This window comes from Balaenoptera acutorostrata, chromosome 7, assembly GCF_949987535.1.
Source record: "Balaenoptera acutorostrata chromosome 7, mBalAcu1.1, whole genome shotgun sequence".
Classification (NCBI taxonomy): Eukaryota; Metazoa; Chordata; class Mammalia; order Artiodactyla; family Balaenopteridae; genus Balaenoptera; species Balaenoptera acutorostrata.
In genome coordinates, this window is record NC_080070.1 from 43,829,115 (window position 1) to 43,844,830 (window position 15,716).

At 38.0% G+C, this 15,716-nt stretch overlaps 1 protein-coding gene across 2 annotated transcripts in view; it reads left to right on the forward strand.

Moving 5' to 3' along the window:
- Positions 1-15,716, forward strand: part of DPY19L1 (dpy-19 like C-mannosyltransferase 1) — a 97,463-nt gene that overhangs the window by 17,440 nt on the left and 64,307 nt on the right. For both annotated transcript variants that reach the window (XM_057549975.1, XM_057549976.1), the window contains exons 4-6: positions 2,010-2,147; positions 4,939-5,059; positions 5,730-5,823. In XM_057549975.1, coding sequence (XP_057405958.1) covers positions 2,010-2,147; positions 4,939-5,059; positions 5,730-5,823 — 353 coding nt within the window. The remainder of the gene's footprint in view (positions 1-2,009; positions 2,148-4,938; positions 5,060-5,729; positions 5,824-15,716) is intronic.

Sequence of the window (15,716 nt, forward strand, 5' to 3'; positions counted from 1 at the left end):
CCTTATTTGCTGGTACTACAAGACATTTCCTCTCCAGACCTGGAATCATCCAGTTTTCCAAGGAGCCCTGATTCCTTTCAGTAGCACATGGTATTTAGAGACAACAATTTTGGTTCTACAGGTGCTCATTGATAATATTTTATATTATATTGGCCATTGTGTCTAGGCCTTTCTAGAAAACAGAATTAGGAAACAGTTTTTTAAAAGGAGAAAATAAATTATTGATTTATATTTCTAAATTCAAATTTAGTTTTAGGTGGTTTTTACTTTTTTCATATTAAATTTGTATCTTTTCTGTTAGCTTGAGAATCTTGGTTTCAAATTACTTATACTTGAGGAATAAAAGCATCAAAGATATTATTAAAAATGATTACTGAAAATAATTTAAAACTTTCTTGCAGTTCTTTTTGACTTTAGGATATATTCCATTAGGGGTGTACAGTAAAATTACTATTGATATATCTTAAAGTTACTTGAAATCCTCTCCCAACTAGATAAATAATTCTTCTTCTTTTTTTTTTTTTTGCTATTTAGGCATGTAAAATTTTTGTTTTTAAATTTTAATTATATAAGATATTTACATGGTTCCAAAATCAAACCTACAAGGTAGGTTGTAGTTTCCTGGGGCTCTCATAACAAAGTACAATAAACTAGGTGCCTTAAAAGAGCAGAAGTTTATTCTCTCACTGTTCTGGAGGCTGGAAGTCTGAAATCAAGGTGCTGGCTGTCCCATGTTCTCTCTGAGACTCGTTCCTAGCTTCTCATGGTTCTGGCAATCCTTGGCTTGCCTTGGAGGTACAGTCACTCCAATCTCTGCCTCTGTCTTCATGCAGCATTTTCCCTTATGTCTCTGTGTTTAAATTTCCCTGCTGTTATAAGGATACCAGTTATTTTGCATTTGGAGTCCACCTAATCCAGTATTACCTCATTTTATTTTGATTACATTTGCAAGGAACCTATTCCACATAGGTCACATTCACAGGTTTTAGTGGACATGAAATATTGGGGGACATTATTCAACCTAGTACAGTAGAAAGTATTTTAAAAAACAGTGATATGAAAGCTAAATATGATGGTATCAAGAACCGTTCTTTTCCTTTTCTGGGTAGGCAAATCACTTTGATATTTATAAACCTTAAGCTGAGTTTAGAGTTTGATAGCTAATGGTACTGGCTACCAGGGGAGCTCTAGACAGAACTGTATAGCAGATGGAATTGGTTCATCTGTTTTGCCCTACGCTGCCACTTCTGCTCCCTCATAAGGCTTCTACTACTTGCTTGTTTTTTGTCCCATGTAGTATTCCAACCTTGATATCTTTCCTAATTAGCATGTCAAAGCAAAAAATTATTTTCCTCAAAATGGGAGTACTACCACTGTCCCTCTCTTCCACCCTCAGAGCCCCGGTCCTGCAGGGTACTTACCTTATGCTGAGCTGAGAAGAAGGAAAATAGTCTGTAAAACTAGCTGGCATCTGAATGTAACTTACATGTAATACATCAGTGTGTAGCCTTCCTAATATACTTGTATTTTTACATATAACTCTGGAGGAAAGGTGGCTGATAGTACCATTTTAAGGATTCAAATAAGCATTTAGGGGGAAACGTTTTTGGCTGAGGATGATTGCTTGCTTCATGGTAAACTTAGGTTCCATAGTAAACCACTCACTCATCCTGTTCAGAAGATAGCCTTTACTAACACTTCAATTAGTATGGGTTATAGGGGTTTCTTAAATGAAGTGTGCTGTCTGAGTTATATTACTTTTTAAATGTTGAAACTATTTTTGAAGCTATTTTGAGATCAATTGTTTCAATTTAGACAAGGTTATACTAAGATATGTAAGCTTTTTGCAACCTGAGCATTTATTAGTGATCAGAAACCTGTGAAATTAATTGTAGCTGTTACTTTCTTGATTGCTTTATTTTTCAAAAACAGTATATTTAAGTTTTTTTTTAAGCTAATAAGAGGCATAGTAATTATGTACTTTTAATCATAACATGTGCTTATTTCAGGGACTATATTATTCCTACTTTAAGACTATTGTGGAAGCACCCTCATTTTTGGATGGAGTATGGATGATTATGAATGATAAGCTGACTGAATATCCCCTTGTTATTAATACATTAAAAAGGTTCAATCTTTACCCTGAGGTAAGATACATTTTCAATTGTGATTTTTTTTTTTTACTTTTTAAAGTATTACTTATATTAAATGCTGATTCTAAATCTAAGATGTAATTCAGTATATTAAATTTTATCTTTTTTTAAAGAAAATGTGTATCTTTTCTTGGAAAGGAATATGGAAAAAAGATCGTTATTAATTTTGGGGGTCTTTAACTGATTTTATGGGAATGATTAGTATGATTGCATGGTTTACAAAGTATGAAAACTGTCTAGATTTGGTATGTTTATAGGGATTATAGCAGAGGAGCGCCATTACTTGTACTTGTCATTTGCCAAATAATGTTTCTTCCTTATCTGGGATTCTTCATTTAATTGAATGCACTTTTCCCCTGTGGGAGTGGAAGAAAGGAGCTGAGATAGGAAGGCAGTGATATCAGTAACCTTTGACCTCTCCTTCACCATCCCTCCTTCATTTGACGCATCCCTAAGCATTCTCCAGGACCAACCTGAGATGTAACTTCCTCAGTGACTCCTCCTTGAAGTTCTCCTGTTAAGCGCACGTCCCCTGGGCTCCCCCTTCTTAGCATGCTGATGCTGCTAGAAGGCGTGCTGCCTGATGTCAGGGCCATGGTCTCTGTGGGATCTCAAGCCCAGACTCAGTACCAGCACGAAGCAGGGCTTTTGGTCATTTCCCATTGAGTGAGAGGAGTCCAACTTCCAGATCAACTGAGTTAGCCTGATTGATTAGTAAGGCAATAGAGATAGAGGAGATAGAGACCAATAAATAATCACCAAAGTACTTATTGAGTACTTTCTATAACCATGTACACATTTACTTTTACAGCAATGGGATCACACAACACATAACATTTTTTATAAGTGCTTTTTGTCTTTTAAGAATATTTAAAACCATCTTCCTAAGTCGTCTTTTCTTCAACAGCATCATGTTTTATGGCTGTATATACAATCTACCATTGTTTATTTAGTCCATCTTTTATGAAAACTTTGGTTGTTTTCAACTTTTAAAAGATCTAAAGCTGCAATAAGCATCCTTGAAGCGAAATCTTTACACATATTCTTATGTTTTTTTAAACTATAAATATGTTGATGTGGAACTATTTAGTTCAACAGAATATATGTTTTAATGATTTTGGTACATGTTGCCAAAATGCTTTCTAGATAGGTTATATTCCCACTAGCAGTTTTTCTGAAAATGCTTGTTTCCCTGCATCCTTGCTAATTTAATAGGCTGAAAAAAGTTAAGATGAAGTACATGAAGTATTTTGTTCATTGCTGTATATATGTGTGTGTGTATGTATGTATATTTTATTCAATGCTATATCTTAAAATGCATTTTCACTTTTAAAAATAATTGCTTATTCATGCCCTTTGTCTGTATTTTTATTGATATTTTATAAGAGCTCACTTATTATATGCAGGATGTTAATACTATGCTGTATGGATAAGATATTTTCTCCAGCTTTTTGTTGCCTTTTAGTTTTGTACAGTATGATGAGAATGTATTTTTTCTGTTCAGAGATATCATATCTATGGAGCTTTTAGATTTATGGTTTTCATTCATATATGTAAAAAAATCTTCATTCTTAATTGTTATAATTACGGTTTTGAGATTTACATTTTTAATTTATCTGGAATTCGTTTGGATGCTTAGTGTTGGGGTAGGAATCTAATGTTATATTTTTTCAAAGTGGTCTTCTGTGTAACCTAACACTTGGATGAGTGGTCCGTCTTCTCCCTGCTTCTTTATTATATCCAAAATTATTATACATATATGCTTGCATCTGCTTTTGGACTTTGTGTTCAGTGTTACCTTAGGTTGAGGTCCTGGGAAAGAGGAGATCTGCACACAGGAAGTGTATAGGGGAAAGCCCTTGGGGGCAACATCTGAAGGGGGATGAAGGAAGTAGGAGGAGGAGGAGGAGGAGAGCTGAGCTGTGATGCAGTCACAACAAAGGCCTCAGCCAATCCCCTGGGAAGCTCTGGAACTGGGATGACCCTGCAGAGTTGTCCTACCTGAGGCAAGGGCCCCTGGCCTTTATATCTCCCCCTGTTGAGTAGTTAGACATTGGATGCAGTTGCCCTTGGGAGGGGGTATGACCTTTAGTGAATTTACTCTCTTCAGCAGGGGGTAGCTCCTAGAGAGGGACTCAGCTGGGAGCTGTCAGCCACCAACCCTCCCAGCTGCTAGGGGAATGAGTGCCTCAGCCTTGAAGGGGGATCTGGGTGGCACTCCACTGCCTCCACCATGGTTACTTTGATCTGTCTGGCTATTCTTGTGCCAGCATCACACTATTTAATTATGTAAGCAACAAATTTTGTTATCTGTTAGGACATTTTCTTCAGTTTTCTCTTTTTTGTCATTTTTCCATATAATACATCTCAGTAGACACTTGGGATTTTGCTTAGCATTGTGTTATGTTTATGAATTAATTTGAGGAAGAATTCACATCTTGAAAAATTAGATCTATTCAGGAAGACAGAGTATCTTTCTATTTGTTCAACTCTTCCTTTATGTCCCTTAGTTGAGTTTTATAGCTTTTGAAAATTACAGATTTGCATATTTCTTGTTGTATTTTATTCTTACCCATGAGAGGCCATGCACTGGTGAAGACTGACCAGTGAAGAATCTACATAGGGGATTGTGAAGGTCCTTTTACTAGATTTAAAGGGACCCAAGTGGATGGTACAGGAAGGGAAAATTTGATAATTATCAAAATATCTCAAAAACATTCTAGTAAGGAAACTGTTGAGGATAATATTTTTTCTTATGGTATCTCTCTTTTTTTAAAAAAATTAGGTAGTCTTAGCCAGCTGGTACAGGATTTATATCAAAATAATGGACTTGATTGGTATTCAAACCAAGATATGTTGGACAGTTACCAGAGGAGAAGGACTCAGCCCAATTGAAAGCTGTGAAGGCAAGTTTCTATGATATTGTCCAGTTGTCTGTTGCAGCATAATAAATTTACTGCAAACTTAGTGGTGTACAGCTTCTGCAGGTAGGGAATTTGGGCAGGGTATAGGATGGTTGGTTGGTTTTCATGATGTCAGAGGACTCTGCTAGACTCAAATGGCTGGGAAGACTGGAATTAACTTGGGGCTACTTCACTTACATTCTGGCTCCTTGGCTGGGGTACCTGCAAGGCTGGGCCCAGCTGAGACTCAACTGCGACACCTACATGTGCCCTTTTCATGTAACTTGGGCTTTTGTGTAGCATAGTACCTCAGGATAGTTAGGCTTTTCATGTGGTAGCTCAGGGCTCTAAGTTGGATACTGCATGGTGTCTTCTATATGGCTTCTGCCATGGTCTATTGAAGCAGTCACAAGCCCAGCCAGACTCAAAAGCAGGGGCATAGACCCCATACCTCTACAGGAGGAGTGTCCATGAATTTGCAGCCCTGTTTTGAAACCACAGTAGCTACTACTCTGCTCTCATCTATGTTCCACACTAGTGTCATGTGTTCATATGGGAACCAAGGCAACCATTTAATATATATGGCAACCATTTTCAAAATAAGCACATTTTAATGTAAATTGCCAGACACATAATTTATAGTTAGAGCATATTTTTTTCTTTATTTTTAAAGGATTGGGAGATCCTGCTTGCTTTTATGTTGCTGTAATTTTTATTTTAAATGGACTGATGATGGCATTATTCTTCATATATGGCACATATTTAAGGTAAGACCATTCATTTTTAACATGTGTTTATAATATTATATACTAGAACAGTAAGAATAGTGAGATAATGATTGATTTATAGTTCAGTTTTATAACAATGTCATGTCTAATATATCTATTTGTAGATACAAAATTATTTCCCATTTGAATGATTTCACCATTGGCATAGCTAGCCAAATTTAAAATAACTTTAAAGGCTTAAGTAGAGCAGGATGGGGTTATTTGATAAATATTAAATATTCATAGGCATTTGTGCATAAGCAGTATATACTGTTTACATAAAATATAAGGGAAAGAACCACTCATTATCAAATGGTGTTAATGACTATTTTGCTGATGCTAAATAGAAATATATTCTATACAGATATTTAATATCTGACCTCATTTACTTCATAGTTGAGCAACATTTCTAAAACTAAAAGGTAGACAAATTTTCTGAGTTTTGTATTTCTGTTTCTTCTTCTTTTTGACCATTCCTTACATTACTTGCTTGAACTATTTTACCTTCAGAGTATCTTTAGAATTTTCTGTTTTACTTCTTACTGATTCTTTGCGGTACAGAAGTATAGCATATGTAGTGATTTTCAATTTGGGTTAATGAGTGTGATTCTGCTATTATCCTGTTATCTTCTTTGCTTTGGAAGTGTGGCATTCTTAGTTTAGTGCCTCAAAGAGTCTATTGCATCCTAGCTCAGTGTTTGAGTGTATAGCAGTTGCTTGATAAATATTTGTCAAATGAGGAAGCTATTAGAAGATCAACTTAAAATATATTTGCATAGAGATTTAAGATACTTAGAGCAAAGTCAGAAATATTAGCATCAAAGAAAGTTCTTTTAATTACGTAACTGGGAGAGACCGAAATGAAAACTCATGATTAAAAGATGATGTGAAAAATTTTGTTTTTGAAACAAGACACACAGAAATAACTTAACCAAAAGTATCTGGTCATCAGGAGAGGAGGCTGACTTGAAGGAAAGCAAGGCCATTGTGCCTTGTCTCATGAGAAGCCAAAGTTAGATGAGATTGAGGGGATCTATTCATTTTGCTAAGTACTGCCCAGCTGTCTTATGGATAGCTTTATTACATTTGGGAAATTAGATTTTTTTTTTAAGTTTTTAATCATTTATTTATTTATTTATTTTTTGGCCGTGTTGGGTCTTCGTTTCTGTGCGAGGGCTTTCTCTAGTTGTGGCAAGTGGGGGCCACTCTTCATCGCGGTGCGCGGGCCCCTCACTATCGCGGCCTCTCTTGTTGTGGAGCACAGGCTCCAGACGCGCAGGCTCAGCAATTGTGGCTCACGGGCCCAGCCGCTCCGCGGCATGTGGGATCTTCCCAGACCAGGGCTCGAACCCATGTCCGCTGCACTGGCAGGCAGGCAGATTCTCAACCACTGCGCCACCAGGGAAGCCCCGGGAAATTAGATTTTAAGTAAGAGAAGTTAAAACATGGAACATGGCATTATTACTAAATTGCTAATCTATAGTTATGCTGTTTTTTAATTGAAAGAATTTCTAAACATTTATTAAAGTAAACGTTCAGTATCATTTTCGTATAATGCTTGCCATAACAACTGTTTCAGAGGCTGAAGGCACAATATCTGCTGCAGAGAATATGAGGTTCTGGTTTTGGTTGAGGGATTCTTGGTGGTTTGGGCCCTGGCCTGAGATTTTTTAGCCCGCAGACAGCAGTGTGCTCCCTACACGTTCATTTGTTCAGTCAGCATATAAAGTGCGTACCAAGTGGTCTCTTTTTGAGACTGCGTGTTTGGGTCCTGAGAGCATGGTGGTGGGGTGAGGTGGGAGATGGCAGTGGTGGTAGGCGTGTGTCAGTAGAAGATAGACAGCAGGGATAAAGTGCTCACAGTTCTGGAGGCAGGAGAAATTTGTTCTGTGTGGAGCAGTCGACTTAGCTCCGCCTTGGAGGGTCAGAGCATTTTGGATAGGTGGAGGAGAAAAGAATCCCAGGGAGAAGCGAAGGTGGAAAATCTGGGATATGGAGGGGTTAGCAAGCAGATCAGTTTTACTGGGACGCAGATGATTGAGGAGGTGTTGTGGAAGATTAAGATTGGAGAAATGAGTTGGGCTGGTTGATGAATGACCTTAATGCCAGGCTGGTTTGAAACCTCTTCCAAAGCAAGTGAAGGAAATCAGAAATTTGACCAATAGAGGGACAGGATTCAAGCTGAGCTATGATCTCATGTGACCCTTGACACCCACCTGCCCCCAAAGTCAGCCAGTGACTACTTCAGCACAGAGTCTGTCAAATTGCAGGGCTTTACCAAGGGGATTTTAAAATCAATTTAGTGAGTTAGGCCCAGCAACTTTTTTACATGAAAAAGAAAAGAATACAAATGTAAAAAATAAAGTATACCATTATAAAATAGGTGTTATTTAGAGTAACTTCTGTTTGTTGCTTATTGTATATATGTGTGTAGACGTACATGTGCTGAGTTGTGGTGTAAAGTCTTATTTCTTATTGTAGTTTTAGGATAAAAAAAAAATCCATAGACCACTCACTGCTTAGGGTAGCAGGAGGGAGTGACTTTACCTTAAGAGGATTTGGGTCTTTTCAACTAGCTGTCTCTGGTTCTTCTCCCAGCTCTGAGGGCTGCATCCTGTTTCAGCTTCACCCACTTTACTGCTTTGTGCCCCAGCTGGCCCCTTTGATGTTGTCCGACTCTTGTACCTGGTGGTCTACCCTCTGGAGCTGTGCTTGGATATAGAGACCCCACTAGTGTCACACATTTTCTTTTCCCTAAATAATGTCTTTAGTCCTGTCCAAACACATCCTAAACTCTAGGATCGTCCACCCATCCCCAAATGGCATCCAGTTCTTGTGCATTGTGGAGCCACTTGTATTCTCTTGACTGTTGCACTGCACCCTGGGGGCCCAGGTGTGTAAATTATACTCCAGTAGTGACCCTGGTTTATAATATGTTGAATCAAGTCTTCTGTCACTTTTTCTATCAGTTTTTTTCATTGCATTTTTAAGTGTTCTTGACATGAGTATTTTTAGAGATGTCCAATTACTGAGGTAGTTCTTAATGTTTTCTTCCTTGATTATTAGGTTTGTTACCCTTTTAATTTTATAAAGTGGGATAAAGCTGCAGACTTCTTAACATGTAGGTTAAGAATAAAGAGGAGGATATCTTCAATTGAGTTTAGAATCTTTTTTATAAATTGTGTTTCTATTAAGAAATAAAAGTTGATATTTGTTTAGCAGATTAGAAATTTATAGGCAGATTGAATATGACATTTTAAAATCCAGAAGTATATTTGTTTTTAAATTTTATATGTATATATATACATACACACACACACACACACACACACACAACACAGGTTTTCTGAAGTCAAATAAGCCAGTTCATTTCACCGGAAATGGAAGTAGAAGGGAAGATAGAAAACATAGCCAAATGGTGAAATGGGGCTGGGCTGCCAACCTCTGACTTAAGGAGATGAAATAAGATGTTTCTGCGAACACAACTTATTTCTGATGTACCTTTTTGTCTGGAATTCTCAGGATTTTGGTATTTCTTTAAAACACCTATTGTTGATTGTTTTCTAAAAGCTGTGTTGTGAAGACATAGTTACAGTTATTTATTTCATAAGATACCCTGGTATTTCTCAGCCACAGACTAACAGTTTTAGGAGGCCAGTTTCTCAAGACCCCGCGTGTGCAAGTCTCTCTTCTGCCGGGGGGGGGAGGGAACGTAGGAGAGTAGTTAGTAGGCTGTTAGGAAAGTCCCCATTGCTTCTTTTGAGGGGAATTCAATACATTCCTGAGGAGTGGAATCTCTTATTGATAAATGCAAGCTTTTCTTGTTGGACCTGAAGGGCAGATATCATGCAAGTAATATTAATCCTTTTGTTCTTTGTCATTCAGTTTGGTTTTAGTATTATTCTGGAGTGTGGGCTGCTTCCTCACTAGTCCATTGTGCATTGTTAAGTAAGAGTAGATTGGATGGTATGTATAGCTATTAATATTTACCCTGAAGCAGTGGTGTGCTGGCAAATGTTTAACAGCCAACTCTCTGGAAAAAGTATACATATGCCTAAAATTTATTATAAATTTTATTGATATAAAAGATGTGTACAAATAATAACAGAGTTTCTAAACAGGATTTTTTATTTCTTTTTGGAAATAGCTCACCAGAAATACTCTGACTAGCTCAAATAAAAGAAGGAGTGTGGTACTGGGATACAGAGGTCTTGCGGTATTAGGGACAGGAAACAAAGTATTTGGGCCTCATAAAAACTGAAACTGGGAATTTGAAAGCCCTTTTAACCAAGGAGGCCTGTTCTCTCCATATCAACTCTCTCTCCTTCCCTCCTCCTACTCTACTTGTTTCCTGTCTCTGTTACTTCTGATAGAGGTATCTGGGCATGTGTGTGTCCCAGAAGTACGTGTATTTCCCCAGTTAGTTGGTTTCGTCCTTTTGCCTTGCTTTGAAATTCAAAGGAAGTCAAAACAAACTTTGTTTTTTGAGGGTGAATATTTCTATTAGTGGAAAATTAATTTAGGACAGAATTAGTCCTGAAAGAGGGATGTCCATTAGAAGATGTGTTTTTGTTTTAAGGCTCATCCCCCTGTTGGTGTTACAGAGTTCATCCCTACTTGCTACCAAGTAGTTATTCTTTATTTGTTATTCTTTATTTGTCACCATCCTTCCGTCTGTCTTTCTTGGTTCCTTCCCTTCTGCCAAGGAATATGTGCATCTCTTACCTTTCCCTCTCAAAGGACAAAATTGAAACAAGATTTTTTAATTGGACTACCCCTTGGGTATCCTTGTCACCCCCAATCTAATCTTTAAAACTCCTGTTCCTTCCTCTACTGCAATCTGGTCTCACCAGTGGTGAGGATGTGGTCCCGTCCACCTGTACCACCTGCCCCTTTTACAGTGATTACCTGGCAGCCAGCCAAGCCATTCTTTTGTTTGGTTTTAATCTAAGGATGGTAAAATAATGCATAAAACCACTCAAGGTTTTCACGGAGAAGTGCTGTGAACAGCCTATAGGAACTCTGTTTCTGTCTTTTTGTGCTTAATTTTCTCTTTAGTCTCTCACTGATTATGGCTGCCACCATCTTTAGAGTTTCTACACCTCTCATAAAAACTGTAGCTGAAGAATGGACAAAAATTCCTTTCCCACAATTCTTTTTTTTAAATTAATTAATTAATTAACTAATTAATTAATTAATGGCTGGGTTGGGTCTTTGTTGCTGCAAGCGGGCTTTCTCTAGTTGTGGTGAGCGGGGGCTACTCTTTGTTGTGGTGCGCAGGCTTCTCATTGTGGTGGCTTCTCTTGTTGTGGAGCACGGGCTCTAGGCATGTGGGCTTCAGTAGTTGTGGCACGTGGGCTCAGTAGTTGTGGCTCACGGGCTTAGTTGCTCCTTGGCATGTCGGATCTTCCTGGACCAGGGCTCGAACCCAGATCCCCTGCACTGGCAGGTGGATTGTTAACCACTGTACCACCAGGGAAGTCCCTCCCACAATTCTTAAGATGAGAAGTAGAGTAGAATCATTAAAGCACCTAAGTTTGAGTATGATTTTTAGATCTTGTAATAGAATCTTTGAGCCCTTTTCCATTCACTGTTCTACTGCAGGGTGCCCAGAAAATACCCCTTTTTGGTTTTTAGGCTCTTTCAGCATGTAGCTCTCTGTTCTAGATCATCTGAGCAGATCTTCTTTAGAAATCATTGAGCATTGAGTAGCTGATGACTCTGAGTCCACTTATACAGTCTGATAACCCTCCAGGCCCTGCTGCCTACTTGCACATTTGTTTGTTGTCCTCCATGGAAAATACTTTTACTGAACTTTACTTTTAGGGTCTTAAAAGAAACAGCTATATGAAATTCCTTACTTTATGTTTCGTGCATCTCTGTGATTTGAGTACATTACCTACTGTAGTACCCACTATCCTCTCTTAGAAAACTTTTTTATGTGTGAAATGTGTCCTACCTGTGGAATTGTATAAAATATTTACATATATTTTTAAACAATAGTAAAGTGAACACCTGTGTACCCATCACTCAAATTAAGAAATGTCATTATTGGAAACTTTCATTCACTTAAAATTTCTCCTTAATGCATTTTCTTCCCTTCTCCCAGGCCTCAGAGGAAACGGCATCCTAACTTTTGGTCTAATTTTTTCCTTGCTTTTCTTTATAACTTTATCATCTATGTATATATTCTTAAATATGGTATATTGTTTAGTTTTGAAAAACTATGGGCATTGTTTTTTTAGTTTGACACGTATAAGTTTACACTTTTTAATATTACCATTTTTTAGGATCCTATTTTGCTGTGTTTTTAGTACTCATATATGTGATTTTGTGATCTGTTAATTTTTCTTAGAATCATTTTGTTGACACATTACAAATTGAAATGAAAGGTAGCATACTGTGTGTGGCATTTCAGTTTCCCTGAATGTGTATTTCTTTGATTGCACATCTCTCCCCAATTCATCCTCCTCCATATAGAAGTGTGCCCCATAGTTTTGGATGGTCTGACGATTTGTGATGTTTCAGTCTGTTTTTTGAAGTTTCTGTTCTAATGGTTTTTCAAGCCAAAATTAATAAAATATACTATTTTATTTCCTTTGGTGATGAATAAGAACATCTGTTTTAATGTTGTCTGGAAGATTTTTATGATTGTTTTACTCATAGCTCTTTGTCTGACAAATATCAACAGGTCCCCAAATAAGTTTACTGAACTACTTTTTTATTATATTCTACAGCTGGGTAAAAGAGACTTATTAATGTGTTTTTAAAGTTAATTGTCATTATTTTGTGTGTACGTACATGACCTTGGCTTATTGGCTTTTTGTGATAAAATGCAACAGCAGTTTCTTACCCCGTCTGTCTCCATAACCCATCCATTCCTTTGTCCAGAGAAACCACTTTCACATCTTTGAAATCTCAGCAATTCTACCATGGAAACCAATAGTCCATACTTATGTTATTATAACCATGTAAATATTGCTCACTGCTGAGTCAAGTAGGGTAATTAATTGTTTACGTGGTAACAGTTTCTTTGCTGTAGTTAATAGTTGCCTATTATTTTGTTTTCCTTCGGTTTCTGTATACTGATTAATTTTAAACCACAACTAAACTGTAAAACACTTAATGTATATGTTGCCAAACGTATAAAATTCACCGTTTCAGTTCTCCCAGCCCTGCTCCCTGGGGCCCCCCTCTTAGAGTCCTCTGTCTTCTGGTTCCACAGTAGACTGATCCCTCTCTAGGCTTGCATGTTGGAACTTTATATTTTACTTTTTCACTTGATTGCTGATTTGACTGATTTCAGTATTTTATTTTTCCTCGGACTTTGTCCCACTGTCTTCTAAGATTCAATTTGGCTTTTCAAAATTAAGTTCTGTTTTGCCATCAATTCCTTTTGTACGTGGCTTTTTCTCCCTCTGGCAGCTTTTGGGTTCTTCTTTTTCATGTCTTAAATAAAGGTCATGATGTGGTAGATTCTGTTTCATTCTTTTCATTGGATAACCTGTGGGTTCTCTTCATTTGGACATGTGCATTCTTCTGGGGAAGATTTTCTAGTATTATTCCTTGGATGACTTTCTCTTCTCCATTGTCTCTTTTTTTCTCAAAATCCTATTGTTTGGATATGGAACTCTTGGATTGAAATCTAATTTCTAGTTTTTTTCCCTCCCTTATTTTATCTGTTATACTTTATTGTACTTTCTATGAGATTTCCAACTCTCCTAAAGAGTTTTGAGCTTGAAGTTTTCTTCTGCTTCTTGCATTGTCTCTTGCCTGCAGGTCCCCCTTCAGTTTGTATTTGTTTCTATTTTTCACACTGAAAGCTTCCTCACAGCCTGGTGATGCTTAGCTTGACATTTATTTTTAAGAATGAGGTAGCTTGTAAAAGCCAGTTAGAAGGGTGTAAGGTGGATGGGACTTACTGACTAGTGGCTTTTATTATAGAATGAACAGGTCGGGATCATCTTCTAGCTTCTTCATTTACCAGCCTCAGAAGCCTCTGTATACGGAGAGTGGAGGCACATTGGATTCTTAATCACTTCAGTGCAGAAGTGACACCAGGTACCAGTGACAATTGCCCACCCCCACCTCTTGTGGACACTTATATGTGAGGGCTCGAGTACACTCACCAAGGCAGGAAACAGTATTCCCCGTCTCTCTTTTCCATTCCCTTTATTGCATTAAGGGAGCTTTCTGAGGAGAACTTTTAAATGATTTTCTTTATGAAGGTCTCTACATTTAATGTTTGCTTTTCAGTATCTCTGTGACCACTCGGATCTATCCCTGACTCTTCCTTCTCCTTTGAATATTTACCTTTCTCTACCTGTTTCTGCTAAATTCTTCGCTGCTTCTCAGCTTTTGTGAGAAAAACCTGGCCACTCTTTTGTAGACATAGCTACTCATCAGAAAATGCCTTTTCTTCCACATGAGGAACCAACCACTCACAGAGTACAAAGAAAATCCAATTCTGGTTTTCTGTTTCTCTCTATTATCTTTGGCCATTGGAGGTTCATAGTGGCTTCTTTGATACCAGAATTTTTTTTAGAACTACTTTATTTCCAGATAGGTTCCAGAAGCCTTGAGGGACTGGAAGATTAGTCTGTATGTCAAACTCCCCTTTTAATTTTGCTTAATAACCCCCTTTCTATCCTGAAGTGAATAGTCATAATTAATATAACCAGTTTTCCAACTCTATCTTCTCATGATCCAACCCAAGTCACCTATGAAGTGACTCAGTGGTTTTTTTTTAGGCTCTGTGGCAGAATAGACTAACTTTTTACATCAATTTCTTACTCCTTCCCCGCCCTCCACCTGTTTTAAGGAAACGTTGAATTTCTTATTCTGTATTCTAATTTCACTTCCATTGTTTTATTTGACATTTTTTTGTTCTTCATTAATAAATCAAGCATTTACTGTTTATGCAGGCTGGATTTTTGGTTAAAAACGTGTCCTAAGTAGGCTGTGAATTGAACCAGCTCAAACTTTTCCAGCTCCATGTTTTTTGTGTTTTTTTTTTGGGTTTTTGAATGTTCTATTAACTTGGCCTGCTAGCACATCTTTAATCATTTGGTCTAACAGTTGTATATGAATATTTAAAAGATGTGTATTTCTCTTCAGCATGCCTAACTTGATGAAAGTTATTGGTTGAAAATATTGGTGTCTTTTCTACAAAATCTGCCCCCTTTTATGTCATTATCTCAGCAAATGACACTTTTTTTTCCATTTTTTTTTTAATTTAAAATTTTTGGCTGCGTTGGGTCTTCGTTGCTGTGTGCTGGCTTTCTCTAGCTGCGCAGGCTGGGGCTATTCTTCGTTGCGGTGCGTGGGCTTCTCATTGCGGTGGCTTCTCTTGTGTCAGAGCCTGGGCTCTAGGCATGCAGGTTTCAGTAGTTGTGGCTTGTGGGCTCAGTAGGTGTGGCTCGGGGGCTCTAGAGCGCAGACTCAGTAGTTGTGACGCATGGGCTTAGTTGCTCCGCGTCATGTGGGATCTTCCTGGACCATGGATTGAACTCGTTCGTGTCCCCTGCATTGACAGGCGGATTCTTAACCACTGCACCACCAGGGAGGTACCTCAGCAAATGACACTTAACCACACTGTTTGTTGCCCAAATCTAACCCTGAGAAGATATCCACGACTATCCCCTTTAGTTACCTCTGAAATCCAAGTAGTCACAAAATCCCATTGGTTTCTTCCTTCAGAATATCTCTGGCGTCCTTGCACTTCTTTCTTTGTACCCTATCACTCTGCCTCCCTGGGACACCCTGGCATTCTCTGTCTCTCTGGGACATCCCAGCACCTCTCTTACTAGGACACCATGGTATTCTCTCTCCCTAGGACTGCCTCAGCTCTGCCATCAGTCCTGTCCCCCACAAGGCTATTTGTACACTGTGGG